This window comes from Panthera uncia, chromosome D1 (genome assembly GCF_023721935.1).
Source record: "Panthera uncia isolate 11264 chromosome D1, Puncia_PCG_1.0, whole genome shotgun sequence".
Classification (NCBI taxonomy): domain Eukaryota; kingdom Metazoa; phylum Chordata; class Mammalia; order Carnivora; family Felidae; genus Panthera; species Panthera uncia.
In genome coordinates, this window is record NC_064808.1 from 3572119 (window position 1) to 3592561 (window position 20443).

At 50.4% G+C, this 20443-nt stretch overlaps 1 protein-coding gene across 20 annotated transcripts in view; it reads right to left on the reverse strand.

Annotated features, from left to right (window-relative positions):
* The window catches only part of PPP6R3 (protein phosphatase 6 regulatory subunit 3), a 138405-nt gene that overhangs the window by 47142 nt on the left and 70820 nt on the right, over positions 1 to 20443 (reverse strand). For 17 of the 20 annotated variants that reach the window (XM_049641945.1, XM_049641938.1, XM_049641929.1 and 14 more), the window contains 5 exons: positions 16913 to 17099; positions 13675 to 13812; positions 11461 to 11526; positions 8340 to 8452; positions 4684 to 4797 (listed from right to left, as the gene is read on the reverse strand). In XM_049641945.1, coding sequence (XP_049497902.1) covers positions 4684 to 4797; positions 8340 to 8452; positions 11461 to 11526; positions 13675 to 13812; positions 16913 to 17099 — 618 coding nt within the window. Of the gene's footprint in view, positions 1 to 4683; positions 4798 to 8339; positions 8453 to 11460; positions 11527 to 13674; positions 13813 to 16912; positions 17100 to 17640; positions 18616 to 20443 lie in introns of all 20 variants that reach the window. The other 3 variants (XM_049641961.1, XM_049641969.1, XM_049641955.1) reach the window with 2 other exon arrangements.

Consider the following 20443-nt stretch of genomic DNA (forward strand, 5'->3'; position numbering starts at 1 on the left):
GAAGGAAGGGAAGGAAGGAAAGGAAGGAAAGGAAGGAAAGGAAGGAAGGGAAGGGAAGGGAAGGGAAGGGAAGGGAAGGAAGGAAGGAAGGAAGGGAAGGAAGGAAAGGAAGGAAAGGAAGGAAGGAAGGGAAGGGAAGGGAAGGGAAGGGAAGGGAAGGGAAGAAGGAAGGAAGGAAGGAAGGAAGGAAGGAAGGAAGGAAGGAAAGAAGGAAGGACGGAAGGAAAGGAAGGAAGGAAGGAAGGGAGGAAGGGTCTTGCTTCATTTCCAAATATTTGGGGATGTTCCAGCAATCTTAAACCCATTATGGTTGGAATAAATACTATGTATAATTAGATCATTTTAATTTGTTACGGTTTTGTGCTGAGCGTCTGGTCTATCCTGATAAAAGTTCCGTGTGCACTTGGAAAGACTGCGCCCTGACGTGGCTGGGGGAAGGCTCTGCAAGTGTCACCTGGGTCACGCGGGCTGCTACTGCTGTTCCAGTCTTCCGTGTCGTCACTGGGTTTCTGTCTAAATGCTGTGTCAGTTTCTTTTAGAACTGTTTCACATTTACAGAAAAACTGCCAAGGTAACACAGACCGTCCCCACACAACCCAAACCCAGTGTCCCGTTATTAGGATCTTACAACATTAACACATCTGTCACAATTAATACGTCAGTGTGGACACACAACATCCATATTTTATTCAGATTTCGTCCTTCCTTCATTTAAGAATCCCGTCCAAGACACCACACCTCATTTACTTGTCCTGTCTCCTCAGGCTCCTCTTGGCTGGGACGGTTACTCGGACCTTACTGGGTAGGTATTCTGCAGTCCCTTCACTGGAGTCTGTCTCGCGTTCTCCTCGTGACCGCGGGGCCTCTGAGAGGAAGCCCGCACGGGGAAAACGTCACTTCCGCGACACCGCAAGAGCACAGACTGTCAACACAACTTATCACTGGCTGCCACTCCGATTATCTGGCCCAGGAAGTGTTGGCCAGAGTCACTGTCAAGTTGCTCTTTTTATTATCTTTCCACACAGAACTCTCTGGAGGGAAACCATGGTGCGCGGTCTACACACGAGAGTGGGCAGTCTTGTTCTTCCTCCTCGAGGGGGGTGTATCCACACGAGCTCCGCGCAACTCTTCCGCAGGGGAGATGTGTCTCTGCTCTTCTGTTTATTGGTATCAGTATGAACTAACCGAAACATCATCCTCTGGGTTAGAAGACAACGCGTTGTGCTGTCGTGGGGGGTGTTGACTGGGCCAATCGGCTTTGGCCAATGAAAGCTCCGGGTTTCAGTTGGCCCCCGTGCTCTTCTGACCTAACCCCGGCCACTTACACCGTGGGGTTCTGCAGGGTTTTCTGTACTTCCTAATTTTTATCTGACACGATGCTCCAGACTCCTCCTGCCCTACCTGTAGAACCAGCCACTTCTCCCAGGAGCCCCGGTTCCTTTCCCTGGAGACTGGTGGGAGGGACCGAGATCTGGCCACCGGTCCTTGTTCCCAGCGGCGGGTCACTCCTAGGCCCTTGCGGCTCACAAAGCAAGTCTTTCTGGTTCGCCTCTTCACGGTCGGTGTGGGTAATTTCTAATGTCCTAGAGATTCCTTCTTTGCGGCCAACTTCACCAGTAAGCCCCGAGGCATCCTTCGTTTCTGCTGCGGGCCTCAGCTCCAGCACTGTCCGCGTGATGTTCTATCTCCGCTAAAGTTCCCTCACCTGCTTACGCTTGTCCATTTTCCCCACAGGCCGTTGGCATACTAATCAGAATTATTTTCAATTCCCTGGCAGACAGTTCCAGCATTTTTAAATCTCGGTCTGTTGACTACTCCTGCTCTTGAGTTTTCGGGGTTTTTTAATCTTGCTTGTCTTACAATTTTTCGTGGAAAGGTGGGCAAGTCGCGTAGGGCAGTAAGCACTGTTTGTTTCTAGAACACACGCCCCTTTCTCTCTAGGCCCTCAAGGCGGGGTTCACCTCCCCCTCCAGTCAGCGGCTGGCCTAGGTCTCGGTTCTGCTGCTGCCGTGACCTCAGCCCGCTCCAGACTTCAGGCGTGTGTCCCCTCACTTTGTGTTTACAGTTAGGGCTGGTTTGCCAAGGTCTTCTCCCCCATCACTCTTTAGCTCAGTCTTTGAAGGTTCTACCCTTTAAGCTTGCTCCTGTGCCCGCAGGGTCTCCTTCCACACTGGCCTCTCCTGCCCCATCAGCCCAGTGGACCGGGACTGCCGACGGGGCAAATGTTGTTTTGGTTTAGCCTGTCTTAGGCAGCTGACAGGTCCTTAGGTCTCACTGACCTCGCTTCAGTGCGAGGGGACCTCTGATGGTCGGGGCCCATAATGTGTCCCTGCCTGTCTTGTGGGCTAGAGGGTTTTTTGCGGTTCCTTCTGCCTACTGCAAATGGTCTCCAGCTGTGTCTCTGGGGCTAGAGCGTGTCCTTAGTAGCCAAAGAGCTTCGCTCAGCAGGAGAGAGGGTGGAGGAGGATCACGGAGGGGGATCGTGCATTCTGCCCAAAGGCCGCTGCTCTGGTTCCTCGCGCCTGGGGCAAAGCGGAGTGTTCTCTCGTCTGCCCCGCTCTGCCTGCCACCGCCACCGCAGCTCCCCGGGGAAGGGCCTGCAGGTGTATGCAAATTACCCTGTGCCTACAGCTGTCTCCTTGCCCCCTAGGGAGCTTCGGGAGTGTCACAGCCTACTACTCTACATTTATGGAAAATGTATCTGAACTATAATTTATCCAGATGAGAAAAACTGTGAGTGCACCTCAGTTCCTTGGTGTAAGACAAGAACCGACATACATACTAACTTACCCCATCTCATGTCTTAAAGTTTTATTAAAATAATCTAAAATTCAACTGTTTTCCCCAACACGTGACTTATTCAACGATTCTTTCTTAAAAGTTAACCTTCACATTCATGTTAATAATGCTCACCCCGCCCCCCATCCATTTCATTTATCATCAATTTTACCAATATTATCCCTTCGAGTTCTTTATTCTAACTTATTTTCCGTTGGTTTCGGCAAAGTACAATCTTCACAAAATGTACCCCCTGAACAGAAACCAGATGGGCACACTGAGGTCACAGAGGTTTTAAAATGGCTCTCCCGCCCCCCCACACCAGCAACGGCGCGTCAGGGTCGCAGTCCTGCCCTGCTTTCCAGTATCCAGTTACAATACCCACGGAAGATCTATTCACATGCACAGAGAACAGGCCTGGCAATCCGATTCACTTTGTAGTTGACCCACGACTTCTTAGCCAGATACCTTCAGGATTTATCCTTTCTTCTTGGGATTCAGAAAGCTCATCAGGAAAAGGCTAGAATCTGAGCCCTCCCCCCCTAATATTTAATCTTGTTTAGTATTTGATAAACCTTTCTGATTTGAAGACAAGTTGCTTCTGGTCAGAACTTTCCTCCTCTTACTGGTGTATCTCCTCTGTCTGCTTTAGGCTGCACAGCGGCGTGGTTCTTCTCTTCTATACACAGAGATGCATCCTTGTTCTCAGAAGTAGCCTTCTCAAGGCAGGGCAGCTGGCCTAAGCCACCAACACCGCTTCAGGTGCTTCCAGACCATTTTCAGAGATGGTGCCACCACCGTGAGGCAGGACCAGCAGGATGACAGTCCCGCGCCACTTGACTGACACCTTAAAAGTTGCCGGTTACGTGACTTGAAACAGAATTTACAGAAGACACGGTCAAAGCTGCAGACGCAATCTCCAAATTACAAGGCATTTGAAGCAGGGTTGCCAGACTGCCCTTCCCCGACCGCTAACCAAGAACTCAACAGACCTGGACAAGAGATCAGGTATCTGGGAAGCAGAATGGCTGTCCTTACTACTTTGCTAGAAACCAAATGTTTCTAACGATAACACATCCAGAAACCCTGGACGGCCGAGATTTTCATCTGCTGACGGCAGCCCTTTTCTGTCCTCTTCATGCCCTCTGGTTTGCCGGATAAATCTAACAGCGAGTGAGAAAACACCAACCCTAATCTCTAAACCACATATTCCTGCAATGCTTACGGATACGTACCTCTTCTCATGCTCCAGGGAACCATCAGAAAACGCTGATGATCACTAAGCGAATTCGCCAGCAGTGGACATAAACTGTGAAGAATGACACGACGAACACAAATGGCTGGCCCGGGACACACACTTGGGGGAAGCACACCACATTTCTGGTTGTCACTTTGCTCAAATTTTGCCGTAAAGGCCTCAAGCCACCTGCCCATCCATTTTAAAACAGCCTCGTCAACTGCAGTGGCCTCACATGTGAAACCCCCAAAGGCTCAATGTGAAGCCTCAAGCTAGCACGAGGAGGAAAGAGTCACAAGACAGAAAGTCCCTGAACTGCTGCGTGGAGGAGAGAGAGCTGCCCACCGACCAGGAGAACACCTCTTTTCCATTTTCATATTTAGGAAAGAAGCTTCTCCGCCGTGACGCGTTTTATTACAGCACTTACAGCAACGTTTCGTAAGTGGTACAAATACCCAGACACTGCCCGTAAACAGCGCTCACCAAACCATATCCCTACCTACCACATTCACGTAAAACTAACTTACAGTTTATGTGGTGGAAAAAGATCCGGCACCTGCAATTCAAGGGCACGATGTTGCACTTTATCAACCAACGACTTCGCACTTTTAGGAAATCTAAAAGCACGGCAACATGGCTCACTGCTGGAAGACAAAAGGAAAGCTTACGTTGGTCGCCGTGTCTCAAGTAAAGTCAGCAATATCTGGATTGCACTGACGATGGCTGATTCATTTTTCTCCTTGTGGAAAATATTTGATAGAAGCTGTTCTATAATTTCTTGCCTGGGGAGACAAATCAACAGTCAAGCGCTAACCGTAACATCATTTAACAGTAACGTCAGAGAAAAAAGAAATCACGCTACCAGTAAGGCAAGTATCATACAAGAGTTCACTCCCACCTGGGCATATCCGTTTTACTTTTAATACATTTATTAGAGCACACAAGTGATCCTGCTTATTAGAAATGCAACTCTCCCACATACACTTTCCTACTCGCCGCACCCCGCCGCCTCAGCAGAATTACCTGGGCCCTGCTTGCCTTTGCCAATCTTGCCGAGAGCCAACAAATACTTCAAGATTGGCGGTCACCTCCCACTGAGACCAGGGTGGTGGCGGTGGTAGCTGTGGGTGGTAATAAGATTTGGAACTCTATGCCCCACAAAAGAAGGGTAATTTTTCAAAAAGGTAAATAGAACCCACAAGTGTTTTCCCACAAAGGCACTGATGTATAATTAACTAAGATCTGAAACAGGTAAAAGACAAGATCAATTGTTGCATTTTACCCTCTAATTAAAATCTGGTAAATCAAAGTAACACGGCAGCAATGAAATGGATCTGACTGAACTACTGCCCAAAAAGTATTCTCTGCGGGCTGGCTCTTCCCATTACATATTCAAGGTCATGATCAATGTAAAACACAAGGGTAACTTGTTAGGTAAACTTACATGGGTGTTCTCAAGGAAAAATCTCAGTTTCTCAGGATCTCAGTATTTCCGAATCCAAGTGAATTAGAACTGGGGTCTCCCGTACAACGGGGCCTACAGCTGGGGAGCAGCTGGGGAGCCCCCGCTGCACACCCAGCGGAGACGCCAGTCATGCGGAGGACAGCTGTGCCCGCCGCAGCCCAACACCGCCGCCCTCTCCAGGCTAGGGCAGCAAGCAGGAGAATCTCCTTTTATTTGGGGGAAGCAAATACAACCGGTACCTAACTTCAGAGGACCCCCTTGCTGGAAGGAGCTCTCACGCACTCCCAGACCAGCACTGAAACCCCTTGTGAGACCCTGGCCCAAAACAGCACCGTAAACGCTACTCAACGCATGGCAGTCCAGAGAATAAACGCTAGGTTTGGGCTTGAGCTCTGGAAAACAGACAGCTTTTTCACAGTAAATATGTCTATTCTTCAAATAGCAGCCTCACCCCAGGTAGAGGGGTATGGACACGGCGACCAACTACAGACGTCCACCTTCTCGTTCAAGTGATGTTCTTACTTAGCAGCTTGAAACCACAATAGACAGGGGCGCCTGGGGGGGGCTCAGTGGGTTAAGCATCCGACTTCAATTCAGGTCACGATCTCACGGTTCGTGGGTTCGAGCCCTGCATCGGGCTCTGTGCTGACGGCTCAGAGCCTGGAGCCTGCTTCGGGTTCTGTGTCTCCCTCTCTCTCTGACCCTCCCCTGCTCGCTCGCTCTCACTCTCTCTCTCAAAAACAAATAAACGTTAAAATCTTAAAAAATATAATATTGCTATATTACGCCATAATTTATCAAACATAAACAGATATTATACATTACCAGCTAATAATATATCAACTATAGACAAATGCTATTACGATTAGTAAGTTTACCAAGCCTGTAGAAGCCTTTGATCACTGTGCATTTTCTTAATCAACAGACACTAAGAAACCACCATAACGTGGGAGCATGTGTGATATTAAAAGGGGTTGGTTCTCATCTCAAGAAGAGTGTGGGAGGCGCTGTTATAGAGTAAGTCTCCCCACTGCTAAGTGCAGTGAAGATTTAACTCAGTGATAGCAGGGGACTCCTGACTCCTCAAGTCCACGAATTTGAAGAAATTTATTCCAACTAATATTTAATGATGTCAATTCTGAGTATGTACCTGTATAACTCAATTTATAGCTGATCCAGGACTAAAGACACAGCTTGAACTCTAAGAGCTAGTCCATACACATGCTTCACGGGTCAGATTCCACATTTGAGAGGGCTCTGGTGGCGCTGAAACTCCGCGATTAATGTTGGTCAGTCTGACATTCAAGGCGAACCTGCTGTCCCAGGTGGCCAGAGTCAACCACATGAGGCCACTGTACTCAAACTGCAATTAGTCTCAACTGATCTGTCCTAAGTGTAAAATATATGCTGGGTTTCCAAAACTTTGTGCAAAGAATGTAGACTACCTCAATAATTTCTTAAATGAGCAGATGTTCAAATATTTTGTATCAATTAGATTAAATAATTATTACAATTAATTCCACCTTTTACTTGAATGTGGCTACTGGGTAATTTAAAATTACATCTTTTATTTCTGTTGGACAACTGCTGTCATGAACCACAGATTGTTGGTATTCAATATGTTTTTACCCTACTCAAATGGCAATTTGACGTGGTTCAACCTAATACTATGATTACTGGTATTTGAATGTGGAATGTCTTATATTTATAAAAAGAGTACATATGCCATAAAGCCAAGAATAACGGAAATGGGATGGGTAAAATGACCTATCACTCAGGAACCAATAATCTGTTTCGCTCCCTCAGAGAATCAGTCAACTCCTTCCTGGTCAACAATACTCACTGGGAAAACACAACTCTGCTTCTCCGATGACAGACTAAAAAAGTTACGACGTCTCCAATTTGTTCCTCGCTCGCCTCACACTTGCCAGGTAAGTAATACACACAAACGTCTTATCTGAATAAAAGGACCTTCCAGGTGGTTAAGCCAAAAGAAGCCACGTGAACGTCAACGTACGGAAGGACCGCAAGAGGACGGGCGAAGTCATCAGCGAGAGCAAGAGCGGCGGTGCACTGAAGCAAGGCCGCCACTCGTACCTCACAGCTAACGGTGTGTGCACCCTCTGTACTTACTCATCTGAAGGGCGGAAATGCCTGATTCTTCTTTATGCCAACGGCCTGCGGCCGTGTGGATGCAGGTCGAATGTATGCCCAAGCTTGATGGTAGGCATGCTTTCAGAAAATTTGTGAATCTACAGAAACTAATACCTACGGGTTGGCCGTTCGCGCATTTCGGAACAGCACAGCATCCTCAAGCTATCTTCCACCCAAACAGGAGACGGTGCTCAAAGGCACGGTCTCAAAATAAGGGCACGAGCGGTTCAAAGACACAGAACATACAGGGCTTGTGACCCTTCCATCAGGTCTGGTCAGGTTGCCCCTAGTCAGCTGCAAAGGTACAGTAAACACTAAGAAGAGCTTCTAGTAAGAACCATGGACTAAAATGGGTCAAATCAGTTTGTGTAGGAGACTCTTCACCAAAGACTTGTGGGGCAGCGACTACAGTCATACTGCGGCCACCCCCTCCTATGATGGCTTTACAGAATTCTAGTTTACAACTACTTGAAAGTTCAAAGTCCACACACACATGTCCTTTATTCACCTTCCTACCCTGTGGGTCTCCAGCGGCCCCCACAGCAGCTGAGGTCAGATAAGCCGGCTCTCCTACCTTGTCACCCACCCGAGGGGATTTTGCAGGGACACGATTCCCACATAAGGAAGACTTACCAACACTCACAATGGTAACACGTCAAACGGCATCAATAAGAACAAAGAACAAGAACAGACTTTGAAACATACTTTTCTAGAGTGGCAAGCAGGGGATCTGGTTCTGAACTGTTCTGGATCTGTAACATCTGGTCTCTGCTCAGGCGAACAATTTCACAAAGCGACTGTGAAGCATTTGAATGCCGCTAAAGGGAAAAAGTACAATTTTAACTATCAAACACGTCAAATGTCAAATTTATAATAAAACATTAGAGAAGAAAAAGCTTAAGAAATAACACAAATGAACACTGGCCATAATAAGCTGCAGTGAACAGAAAGTCAAGCTCAAAAGAAGTCACGTGGGTAAAGACACGAGCAATTTATTCCGCCAGGCTAATGAGCCCCACGTAGCAACACTGCACGATACAGATTTCCACGTGTAGGGACACGCGATCAAAGTTCTGGCAAGGAAGAATTTCGACAAGTGAAAACTTGAAAAAAACACGTCCCCATGTACAGCTGACCTTTCAGCAACACGGGTTGAACTGCACGGGTTCACTTACACGCGGATTTTCTTAATACAGTACATACTCATGTAAGTATGCATTTTCTCTTCCTTAGGACTTTCTTAACAACACTGTCTTTCCTCTGGCTTACTTTACTAGAAGAACGTGCACGGAGCACATCCACAATCTATGTGCTAACTGACGGCCGACCTGATCGGCAAGGCTTACGGTCAATCGCAGGCTATCAGCAGTTAACCGTCTGTGGAGTCCAAACTTTTACGTGGATTTTCGACTTCGTAGGGGGCTGGCACCCCTCGCCCCTGTGTTGTTCGAAGGTCAACTGTATATACTCTTATTAGCATAGAAGCTCATAAATTAGCTTTTAAATTGGCACTGATTTAAAAAATAAAGACAGGGGTTCCTGGGTGGCTCAGTCAGTTAAGTGTCTGACTTTAGCTCAGGTCATGATCTCACTGGTGAGTTCCAGCCCCGTGTCGGGCCCTGGGCTGACACCGTGGAGCCTGCTTCGGATTCTCTCTCCCTCTCTCCCCGCTCCCCCCACCCCCGACTCGCGTGCAAGCACTCTCTGCCTCTCTCTCAAAAATAAATGGACGTGGGGTGTCTGGGTGGCTCGGTCAGTTAAGCGCCCGACTTCAGCTCAGGTCATGATCTCACAGTTTGTGAGTTCGAGCCCCGCGTCGGGCTCTGTGCTGACAGCTTGGAGCCTGTTTCGGATTCTGTGTCTCCCTCTCTCTCTGCCCCTCCCCTGTTCATGCTCTGTCTCTCTCTGTCTCAAAAATAAACAAACGTTAAAAAAAAAAATTTTTTTTTTTTAAAATAAATGGACGTTAACAAAAAAAAAAAAAAAAAAAAAAAAAAAAAGACAAAGCTTCCTGGAATATGCCAATGGGTAAGAAATACTGCATGTTCTCCTCGTGTGTGGTGTAACGGCCTGCCAGGAAAGGTCCGAAGTCTCAGCACCCGCGCGCATCACGTCCTGTGGCACGTGACACGGGCACAGTCGACAGCGATCCTCTGGCACAGATGACGACACGCGCCAGGACAGCAAAATCCACTGACCAGAATTAGGAGCCTGACATTTCCCTCACGAACACAAACCGGTCAGTGCCATTTTAGCATATAATGTATCACGTAATACAAAACAGAAGTATCAACAGGACTGTCCAGAGGCAAAATTAACTTTCTTGCAAGGCAAGTAAAGAAGGTGTTAATGCCCCAAATGCTTTGTCCTTGAAAAAAGATAAAAGAAAGCTGTAGAGCTGGGCTTCTCCTTTATCAGTTTCTCCTGAACCTCGCAGGCAGGTATAACTAACTTCCCGTTGAGTAATCAAGCTCTGCCGTTCAGGAACGGGAACCTGGCGAAAGGCAAGCCTCGTCCACGGACACATACTCCCCCCCCGAGTGGCACGGGCCGCGCTCCCCGTCACCTCTCTCCACGGCCCGCACTGGCCACACCTGGGTCACACGGGAGCGTGCTCGGGAAGCGTCCAACCCCCAACCAGCGTTACCACCCCAACCAGACGGTGGGCTCCCGCTGGGCAGGGCTCTTGCACTCGAGCACTGGCACGGGCGTGCGCGGGACTGTGTTCTGAACGTCGGCAGTGACGACACCGAGGGGAGCGCCAGCTGCACGGTCCCGAGGGCAAGACGGGGAACGCATAGCACCTTTAATGATTAACTTTTTTTTTTTTTTTTTTTTTGGAAAAGCCCGTTTCAGCTGAACTCCAGGTAGCAAAGGTTTTGAGTGCACCAGAGTAGAAGGGGCTAACTCAACCTTGATAGAAAATTCACCTTTGTGAGCCAAATGTCCTCCGGGGACACACGCCTAGCTTTGTGCTACTCCTCCGTGGGGCTCACTCTTCAAACTAAGTGGCCACCTAGAGGCCTAAGAGAGGGTCCCCCGACCTCCCCGCCTCTACTTTAAAGCAGCCCCTTCACAGACAGTAGGCTGAGCCCCACAGAAGTGCCATGTGCGCGGGGAGAAAGGGCTGGACACCCGCAATCCCGCGTGGCCCAGCCCTGCTGAAGGTGGCAGCCAGAGCAGCGGCAGAGGAGCAGAGTGACGGGTCCCTCCACGAGGCGGACGGGCTGGTCCTGGGGACCCCTCCCCGACCCCGCACGGGCATCCCCTGGGCACACAGCTCTGTCTTCAGGCTCCAACGCGGCCTCGATCCTATCGCCAAGTCCGTCGTCAGCACCCGGGACAAAGCCAAACCCTCACGTGAGCGCCGCGAGCCAGGCCAGGAAGTGCCACCGCCAGGAGCCCAACGCTCTAGGGGTTCGGTGGTGGCGAAGATTCTGAGGTGCCGCCCGGAAAGCTTTAGCCAGAACAGAGACAAACAAGTGCAGATGTGGCCACACCATTTGGGCTCAAGATGTGCACGCAAGAAAAAAGGAGTGTGGACGGAGGTCTGCGGCAAAGGCAAGCAGACGCAGCACAAAACCCCAGCTCCGGGAGACGGTGCTGGAACCGGGGCCTGCTGTCTTCCACGTTTCCGGAAAAGTTCTGGGCAACAGGAAAATGTAGTATTTTTTAAACCCTTCAGTGTTCAGAAAACGGTCAACTTTAACAATACTTGTCCTCTACCTTCACGTCTCGTACAATTATGTTCTGTGCACATAAACACGGTTGCTTTTTAAAAAACAAAACAAGAACATCAAGTTTACAGTCGCACAAGAGAACTTACGTCTTCTTCTTGCGATGGATGAACTATTTCCACAAGTCTCTGGATAATTTGCTCCTCATTTAACCACTGTAAAACACATTGTAGAGGTAATCATAGCAATGCGTGGCTTTTGTTCAAGCCCCAATGAAGATTAACATACTTGGAAATATCCATCACATTTTAAGTGGAATGTTACAGGTTTCTCTGGACTTTGAACACTACAGGAAATTAAAAGTCCCCCAAGGAAAATGCCAGTGAATATATTATTTAAACAGCAGCCAACAGTACCAACTATGCCCCAAGTTACAATTCCCACACATAGAAATTCTACCACCAGCTTCTCGGCCACAGTAATTCTCAGACACCACCCACTAAAAGGGTCTGTGTTCTGATTGTTTAAAAGGGTCTGTGTTCTGATTGTTGAGGGGAGGTGGAATTTATACATCTTCTAGAAGAGTATGTACATCTTCGCTTTCAGACAGCTTCAGAAACACTGACGAAAGCAGTATTTGGTATCAGGCCTCTGGGTTAAAACATATGACGAACTTTCAGACTCAAAACCAAAGCAGCCACAGGAAGCCCAGGGGCAGTACCCCACAGCAGGAGAGTCTGTCTGCCCCATCACGAGTTCGTAAAGAGCTGGTATCCTGACCAGAACAATCTCCCCTCCACACGTGAGGTACTGCTGGGACTGCCAACAGGAAGAGGAAAGGAGTGAGGAAGAATAAATCACAAGTCAGCTAGTGGAGTATTAGCTGCGCAGACAGAAACACCGTAACAAACAAAGCACTCGCAACCGCGAAAGGACACACAAAAACAAAAACAACCCCCAAACGAGCAAAACCCAAAGGTTAAAGGAGACTGGGGACAGGGGGGAGGCGTGGCGCCGGGTGGCAAGAAATCAAACACACTTTGCTGAAGGCCCAGCTGTCTGGTCCTCAAGGAGGGCGGTGCCCAAAGGAAATGCACACGAAGCTACCAGAGGGCACACAGCTAGAGGTCCCACTTCACATTTTAAGACCAGTTTTAAAACGGGGACGTGAATCCCCCTCCTGGGTGTCTTGCTCAAGTACAGACTTTGATTCAGCAGGGCGGGGGGCGGGGGCGGGAGCCGAGCTCCCAGGTGACGTCTGAGGGGACGGGGCGGAGGGTCCTGACCACCCAGGGAAAAGGAGGGAAACTGAAGACTGTGAGCTAACCTGCCCCACATCCATTAAGAAGCACTTAATACTCCGGGGCGCCTGGGTGGCTCAGTCGGTTACGCGTCCGACTTCAGCTCAGGTCATGATCTCACAGTCTGTGAGTTCGAGCCCGCAAAGGGCTCTGTGCTGTCAGTTCAGAGTCTGAAGCCTGCTTCGGATTTTGTGTCTCCCTTCCCTCTGCCCTTCCCCCGTTCGCGTGAGCTCTCTCTCAAGATACATACATACATACACATATACATACGTATGTAAAATAAGAAAGGCACTGCCAATAAAACGGACTTCAAAGAAACAAGTAAGTGCTAAGGTTCAAAGTGGAGTGTTAAGGATGGAATGGACTGGGGAAGGTTCTGGAAGAAGGCAGTGAAGAGAATGAGAGAGGAGGAGCCAGAAGGCAAGAAGAACAGGCAAAGATAAGAGCCAGTGAGGAACTTCATCTTTAAGTTACTCATTCCACCCAAGTTCCACTTAAGAAAGCTCTTCAAGAGGCACACGGATCCGAGAGTCATCACCTACCAGAGTTCTAAAATGTATGCTTTTGAAAACCAATCTCCATTCTCCCTCTTATCCCACGCTCCTAACTACCCACAAGAAGAAAGTTACTTGTGAAGACGGATTTCCTGGAAACAGCCACACGTGTCCTTGCGGCCAGACCCTGCAGGGTGGCCACGGTCTCAAGAGTGACGCCGTGGAGCGGAGCGGATGCAGACGAGATTCCTCACTCCCCACCTTCTGCTCTCACCAGGGCAGCTCCAAGACCCAGCCTCGACCCACCCCGCCGAGAAACAGACCGGCAAAGGCTGGAGAGCCCCTCCCAAAGCATCCCAGGCACCTACAGATGCGCACGCCTGGAAAACCAATCCTGCAAAACCTGAATCTCTTCCTACGAACAACCTTCCTTCCTCCCCCTGCCCTCTCCCCCCACCCCTCACCCCTGCCCCCGTTTCCCAGACAGCTCTCCTCTCCCAACCTCCTGGAATCCCTCCGGGCTCCCAGCTCCCAGCAGCCCCGGTGCGGGGGTCATGATTCTACTCACATTCAGAACATCCTGCCTGGGCTGCGGAGGCTCGATGCACGTCAGGAGCCTGAGCAACAAATCCATGATGGCCGAAGTTCCTATGTGCTTTATAATAAGGTCTACAAAATCACGTTTCTTCTTTAAGAAATCCACGATCTAGAGGAGAACAAACCAAAACTGAAAGACATGGAAACGGGCGGAACTGTCAACTCTGGGTCCTACCCCGCCCTGACCCCCGGACCCGCCCCCCCTCAAAGCCCACCACCACCTTCCGCCGAGGACTGGCAGACATGAAGTCAGTCATCAGACATAAAACCGGAGAGCTGCTGGTTGTTACGGTACGCAAACCCCTTAGGAAAAAAATCTCCCCAAGTATCACGCATGCCTTAATATAAACACATCATAACAGAGTCTTTTTCTGTTCACTGTCATTACTAACTTTCAAAGAATAAGGATAAAGAATTTAATACCCTAATAATGAGCATGAGAATATACCATTTAACAGTTTACGGACATAAATGTAAGTCCATTAGACTTTGCACGGAAATGCAGAATATTCAAAATCCTACTTAGACTCCAGCAAGTTAAGAAAAAAAATTCAAAGCAAAAAGCATTTCTACGTCAGTCTAAGTGGCTAAGTGACCTGCTAGAGAAACATCACATCTGGGTTCACCTGACCGGGTTCCCACAGGGAGGGGGTGAGGGAGGGACGGGCGGCTGCCCAGAAGGGACGTGGAAACACCCAGAGGCCACCTGGGTCTCTCTTCTGTGCCAGAAGAGGGAGCCGGTTCTGTCCTGCACACCCTGCTGCGCCTTCTGTCCGGAGCCACCTGGGGTCCCTTCACAAGTCCCAGAAGCAACACGGCCAGGGTGGCAGCCGCTAATCTCACCGAAACCTCTCGAGAGCCCTCGAGGTGAGGCTGCCCCACTCGGCGTTACAGATGAGGAAACCGAGGCGCAGACCAGTTCAGTATGTCGCTAGGGCCAAAGCGTGGCTGCCCTGAGGTTTAAACTTAGATCCGTATGCCACAAAAGCCACAATCCTGCCATTGTCCCACGTGGAGAAGCCTAAGAGCCAGGGATGACAGAAACTGCTCCACACCACCGGGCACAAGTGCAGGACTAACCATCACACGTTGCTTCTCTAGACACGTCGTAACAGAAACTTGCAAGAAGTTAATCCACTCGCAGCTGAGTCACACGGTTTTTAAAAGCACAAAGCACGAGGAGAGGAGCAAAGAGGAAAAAGTAAGATGTGCCCCAAATACTGCAGGATTCAGTGGCAAGGCGCCGGACGTGGGGCCCCAAGGCACGAACCGCAGCCAGTGCCGTGGCCAGCAGAGCCAAGACGGCAACACGTCCTAGATGGAGGAGGACACTCCTGACGTGCGAGCCCCCAACACGGAAGGCGTCCCACGGCTCGACTTCCTGCCCCGTGAGCGAACGAACGTCCGTGTCGGTTAAGCCAGACGGAGTCGACGTGGTTTTCGTCACCTGCAGCTGCACAGCCCCTTCCTAACAACATATCATGTGATGGGACACCTTCGTTCACACTCTCAGGTCTCAACGGGAGAGAGAGGCGCTAGGTTTGAGCCCTTCCTACAGCGTGAGAAGAGCAGGGGTGACTCCACTCAGAGTCCTAAGCCAAGAAGCACAACAAACAACAGAGCGGCCAGGCCCACCTCTCAGCATTTCATCAGCACGTGCCGTCACCTCTGCACAGAGAGGTCTGACCTGGAAGGCCGTGCAAATGCTGAGTCCCAGAAAGCTTCCAGCGCGTTCTGGCTCTACAGTGAAGGTCTGGTGAGAACCGGGACCCGGGGATTCGGGCTCCCCCAGCACAGCGGGAAAAGAAAAGGCACGACGAAGGTGTAAAGACCTGTTCCGACAATGGCTACAACCATCCGAAAGGACCAGGAGTAACTGGGGCTGATGGGACGAGACCCAGCAGTGCTGCCACTTCTCCCCAGCAGGCAGAACAGGGAAAGACAACCTGGGTGACAGTGATCATGACTGGGGATTCACTCTCTAAGAAAAGAGAACTTCAATCCCAACTCATTTAGGAGGGTAATGCTGCTTAATTAAGAACGTGAAAAGAACAACCTCGTCTTCCCAAACTCTGCCTTGGCACAGTCAGACGGACTGGGCCTAAAATAGCTTCAACCCTCCGCTGACAGCAAGGACGGGTCACGGAGCCTGTTTTCCATCAGGAAGGAGGTCAGGCCCGGCCGGCTGGACCAACTGCACCCGGTCATCACACCCTCGCTCGCCGCTCTCTGGCAGATCTGCCTGTACTTGAGCGTCGAGGCTCTCGTGGCTCCTTGGGTGCGTGTTTCCGTAAGCGGATCGCAATCTCCTGGTAAGCACGTCCTTTTTCGCACCAATATCCACCACAGCTGTGATTCTCAAACTGTCATCAGAGTCATCCAAGAAGGCTTATGAAAACTCCCAGATCGCGGGGCCCCACCCCCAGAGTGTCTGATCCATTAGGTGTGAGGTGGTTAGAACTTGCATTTCTAACAAATTCTCAGGTGGCACTCATGTCCAGGAACCCTACTTTGAGAACCACTACACAGGACAGATCCTTAGAATACAAATTTCCCACGCAGATCTGAATTGTTTAGGAACAAAACAGACATGAGGGTCTGGGGAGGGGGGACGGGAGGGGAAGGTTCCTGCCACAATAGTAACGCAGGAATTTCTGCCCCCAGCGCTACTGGACAGGAACAGCAGTCTGAACAGAGACGTCTCACGCTAAACACTTAAGCTTTTGAGTGGAATTAAAACATGGGCATAAACTAATCATCAATTACATTTCTAGAAAAGCTTTTTGATTTAAAGCCTCATCTGTTGTGCTCATCATTAGGGGAACGCAAAAAGTAAATAAATAATAACGATAATTAAAAATGTACTTTGCCAGAGTCACTACGACTCCTTCAACCACTCGGTAGGAGCCACGGCGCTCGCTACCTTCGCAGACGGACACCCCACATTCTCATGCTCCAAATATGTCAAAAGAGGAAACCAAAGGAAACCAAAAAACGGAGCTGTGGGGCACCGGGAAAAGAACATGTCGAGGGGGAACACACTCATTAACGTGTGAATCAGTGGTAGGTCAGTATATTTAAAGTATACTCTTCCTCTACAGAACCTGGACTTACGGCACACTCAGAACACTGAAGCAACAAAATGACTGGGGGATCATCTCAGGGGGATGATCAGCCCTAATACTTACCTTTCGGAAAATAATATTTACCTGTTCTGGTTTTCTGCTGATAAGAATACTTAGCACCTTGCTGAAGAAACTGGCAAGTAGTGGGTTCAAGGGGGAATCGTTTAGGAGGAAGCTATATAATTTCATTAGCAAGGACTCATCTTCTCCCAGTCTATCATTCATCTGGGAGACATCAGAAGTGAGCAACTCACAAGATATATTTGGGTACCTAGAAGAACAGGACACTTGTATCATCATCTGTATTAACAGTTTCATGACATAAAGTAAAAACACAAATCAGAAAGGCTTCCTAAAATTTTGTCAAGAACAAAATCACCTTTGGGAATTAGAAAAGCATGTCAATCCATTCTGTCCAACCTGTAGATGAAAGTGAATTTTCTACCGTGTCTCAAAAATTACTTCTAAAGCAAGCTGTGACAGGATACGTTCTCCCCAACAGAACTAGAGCACAGCCAGGGCTCGGGAGCCTGGGGAGGCCACGCCGCAGGGCGTGGGCCTTCTCCCACAGGACAGGCCTGGCGAGATGCGGCAGCTAAGAGCCTCGGGCTGCAGCCCTGAGCAGCCTGCTCTGACGTGGGAAGCGGCCCGGCTTGTAGGACGACCACGGGGGACGCTGGTGTCCAGGAAACCGCCCTGCACACGGCACCTCGTAAGTACTCGCTCAAGACGCATGCAGGTTCCGAGACCGGCCACGCCTGTTTTCACATGGGTCGCAAATGGTACCAGAAAGCTGTTTTGGGGGCGCTTACCAAGCGTCCAGTCCATGTCACAGCTTAAGAGAATACATCTTCTAACATAGGGAAGTGGAGAGGAGGACGTCAGCCTGAGCTAGCTACCCAAGTGGAAAAGCGGCATACAGAAAAAGAGCTCTCCAAGCCAGCCTTCCAAGGTGGTCCGGGATCAGCCCCCGTCGGACCTCACTGCCGTGGGACGCAGACCTCTCCGCAGACCCTTCGGCCCTGGAAACACCTGCACCCCGAAAGCATGCTTGCCTCTGCCCACCAGAGCTCTCTCTCTCTCTCTCTCTCTGAAAACCAGACAGCTGATCTGTTTTCTCCACTCGCTCCTTTTACCACAGGTTCCCGTCTGTTTTCAATGGCAACAAATGGAGACGCCACGGCTCTTCCGGCCACAAGCTCACTTCTCTGCTCTTACTTCCGCCCCGTCGAGCAGCCAGGATCCAGAACCAACTAGTCCTCTGGAGCGGCAAGTCAAAGGCTGACCAGGACGGGGAGGTGACAGAACAGCCACAAACAGCCGCAGGACAAGAAAGAGGGGAGGACCGCAGTCTAGGACACACGCCACGCCCCTCGAGGCGCCCAAGGGCTGCCTGCTGCGAGGCCCCCGGCAGACCAGAAAGCCGCAGCCTCCGCGAGGGTCTGGGGTGAGGTCGGAAGATGGAACAGGACAGGAACGTCCCCAGAAGAACCCTCGTAGGGAAAAGGACAACAGAACTGGAAGGCGTGCGGGCATCAAGACCATACGATCAAACAGCTCTCTTCTGTGGCTCAAATTAGAGTCTCTCTCTCCTACTCTGTGCAACACACGGGCTCAAAGACGCCACAACACGAAGTCGCCGTTGTGCCAGGGGCAGGATCATGCACGGGGTGCAGGCGCAGCTTCCGGAGTCGCACCGCCCAGGTTCAGACTCCATGTCTATACCACTTACAAGCTGCACGACCTTGGGCAAGTTCCTTAGCCTCCCTGGGCCTCAGTTTCCAAGTCTGCAAAATGAAGACAACAGCATTTACCTCACGTGGAGGGATAGGACATACGAAATACTGGGAAGGAGGCCCGGGATAAACAAAAGCTAACTGTTTTTATTCCTCTATATTTTCTACTTTACAAAGCTTCCGAAATGCTACTACGGGGAACACTGGGGGACGATGTTGGGGGAACATCGTCTCAATTACCCCAATTTGAAATTGCTGGCAAATAAAGGACTGGGAAAAAGGTAGTGGCCTCAACCGTGGCCGCAAACCAAACGCGTAGCGTGTATTCTCCAAATTCTGACACACGAGGTCCAGGAGAGGCTAGAGGCATTTAAAAACTTTTTTCAATGAATTTTTCACCTGTTTTTGCACAGTGACTGAGACACACGACCTAGATAAAGAGGCACACGTATGGGCCTGGGCACCATACGAAAGGCTCAAGGTCCTGGTTCTGGACAGGCTGGGGTCCTCTCTCTCTCCCCTTCCCTACCTCTCAAACGTTAAACGAGCTTCTAAAACACCCTAAGACCCCCGCCATCCCACCCTGCCGCCAGCGCCCCCCCCCCCCCCCCCCCCCCGGCCCCAGCACAGGCTCTGACCCCCCCGATTCCTCTGTAGCTACACCCCCACCTGCATCTGGACTCCTTCCTCCTCCCCATCCCCAGGGCCGACTCTGCTCCTAAAGCCCCCCTCCCCTTGTCCTTCTGACCACACGGCCTCCAGCCCGCTTAGGCACAGCACGTCCCTGGATGGCTCCCTCCCTCTGCCCCGTCATTTCCCACTGGACTGCACACGGCCTCACCGGCACAGAAACCCCCCACTACTTCTCCCACCGGGGGTGACACCACCAGCACACCTCCCCTGACTCCTATCTGCCCGCAGCGCCCACTTGCTCTCTCTGCTCCTTTCCGGGGAAACTAGCTAGAAGAGCTGTCTCTGCTTTGCTGCCAGTTCCTCCTCAGAGAGCTCCCGGCCGGGCTCTCCCCTCCGCCCCTCCAGAGAACCCACGCTGCCGGGGCCCACGTGCTCTGTGCTGCGGTCACCAACGGTCACGGGGCCTGTGCGCAGCGGCCCCGACCCACTTGTCCCATCTCTCCTTCCCGAAGCCTGGCTTCCCTTGGCCTTCAGGGCGGCAGCCCCTCCTGGTCTCCTCTGGCCCCCAGCCCCTCTGCGGGAACCTTGACCCAAACAACAGCACCTTAGCTTTAGGATTTATTATACTACTTAGGAACCGAGGCTTAAAGTTCTGCTAGATCAAATTTCTGCTAAATAGTTTAGGACGGAGGTATCTGTCATTAAAATTAAAAAGGTTAGCACAAAATGACAAACCTTTAACACCTTGTGTATGATCATCAGCTTAGAACAGTGATGAGTTCAATCCACATGTGTGACTAATACAGTTATGAGGTTCACAAAACACAGAAATCACTCCATCACCCAGACTCTATAAAACACTAGTCTACATTTCCTGAGATGACTCTAAGTCGACCTTAACCCCCGAGAGCTTTCGGGTCCCATCTGAGACACCCCGCCGCGCATCTAGCTACGTGTACCGTGTGCCTTACACACAGCCCGTGGCTCCTCCCAGGCCAGAACTACAGCGGAGAACTCACCTGCCCAGCTCAAGTCAAGCTCCCTCAAGACGGTGCCATCCGGAAGGCCACGTGGCCAGGGAGGCACGGCTGCTCTCGCAACCTCAGAGGGAACACAAAAGAACACCAGCATGGCGGTACTACAGAAGCCGTGACTACTTTTCGGTGAACTAAGCACCTTCCGGAAGACGTGCTGTGCCTGCTCTTCCCGGTCACAGAGGTATTAGCTTCGTTCAGCAGGTGAGGAA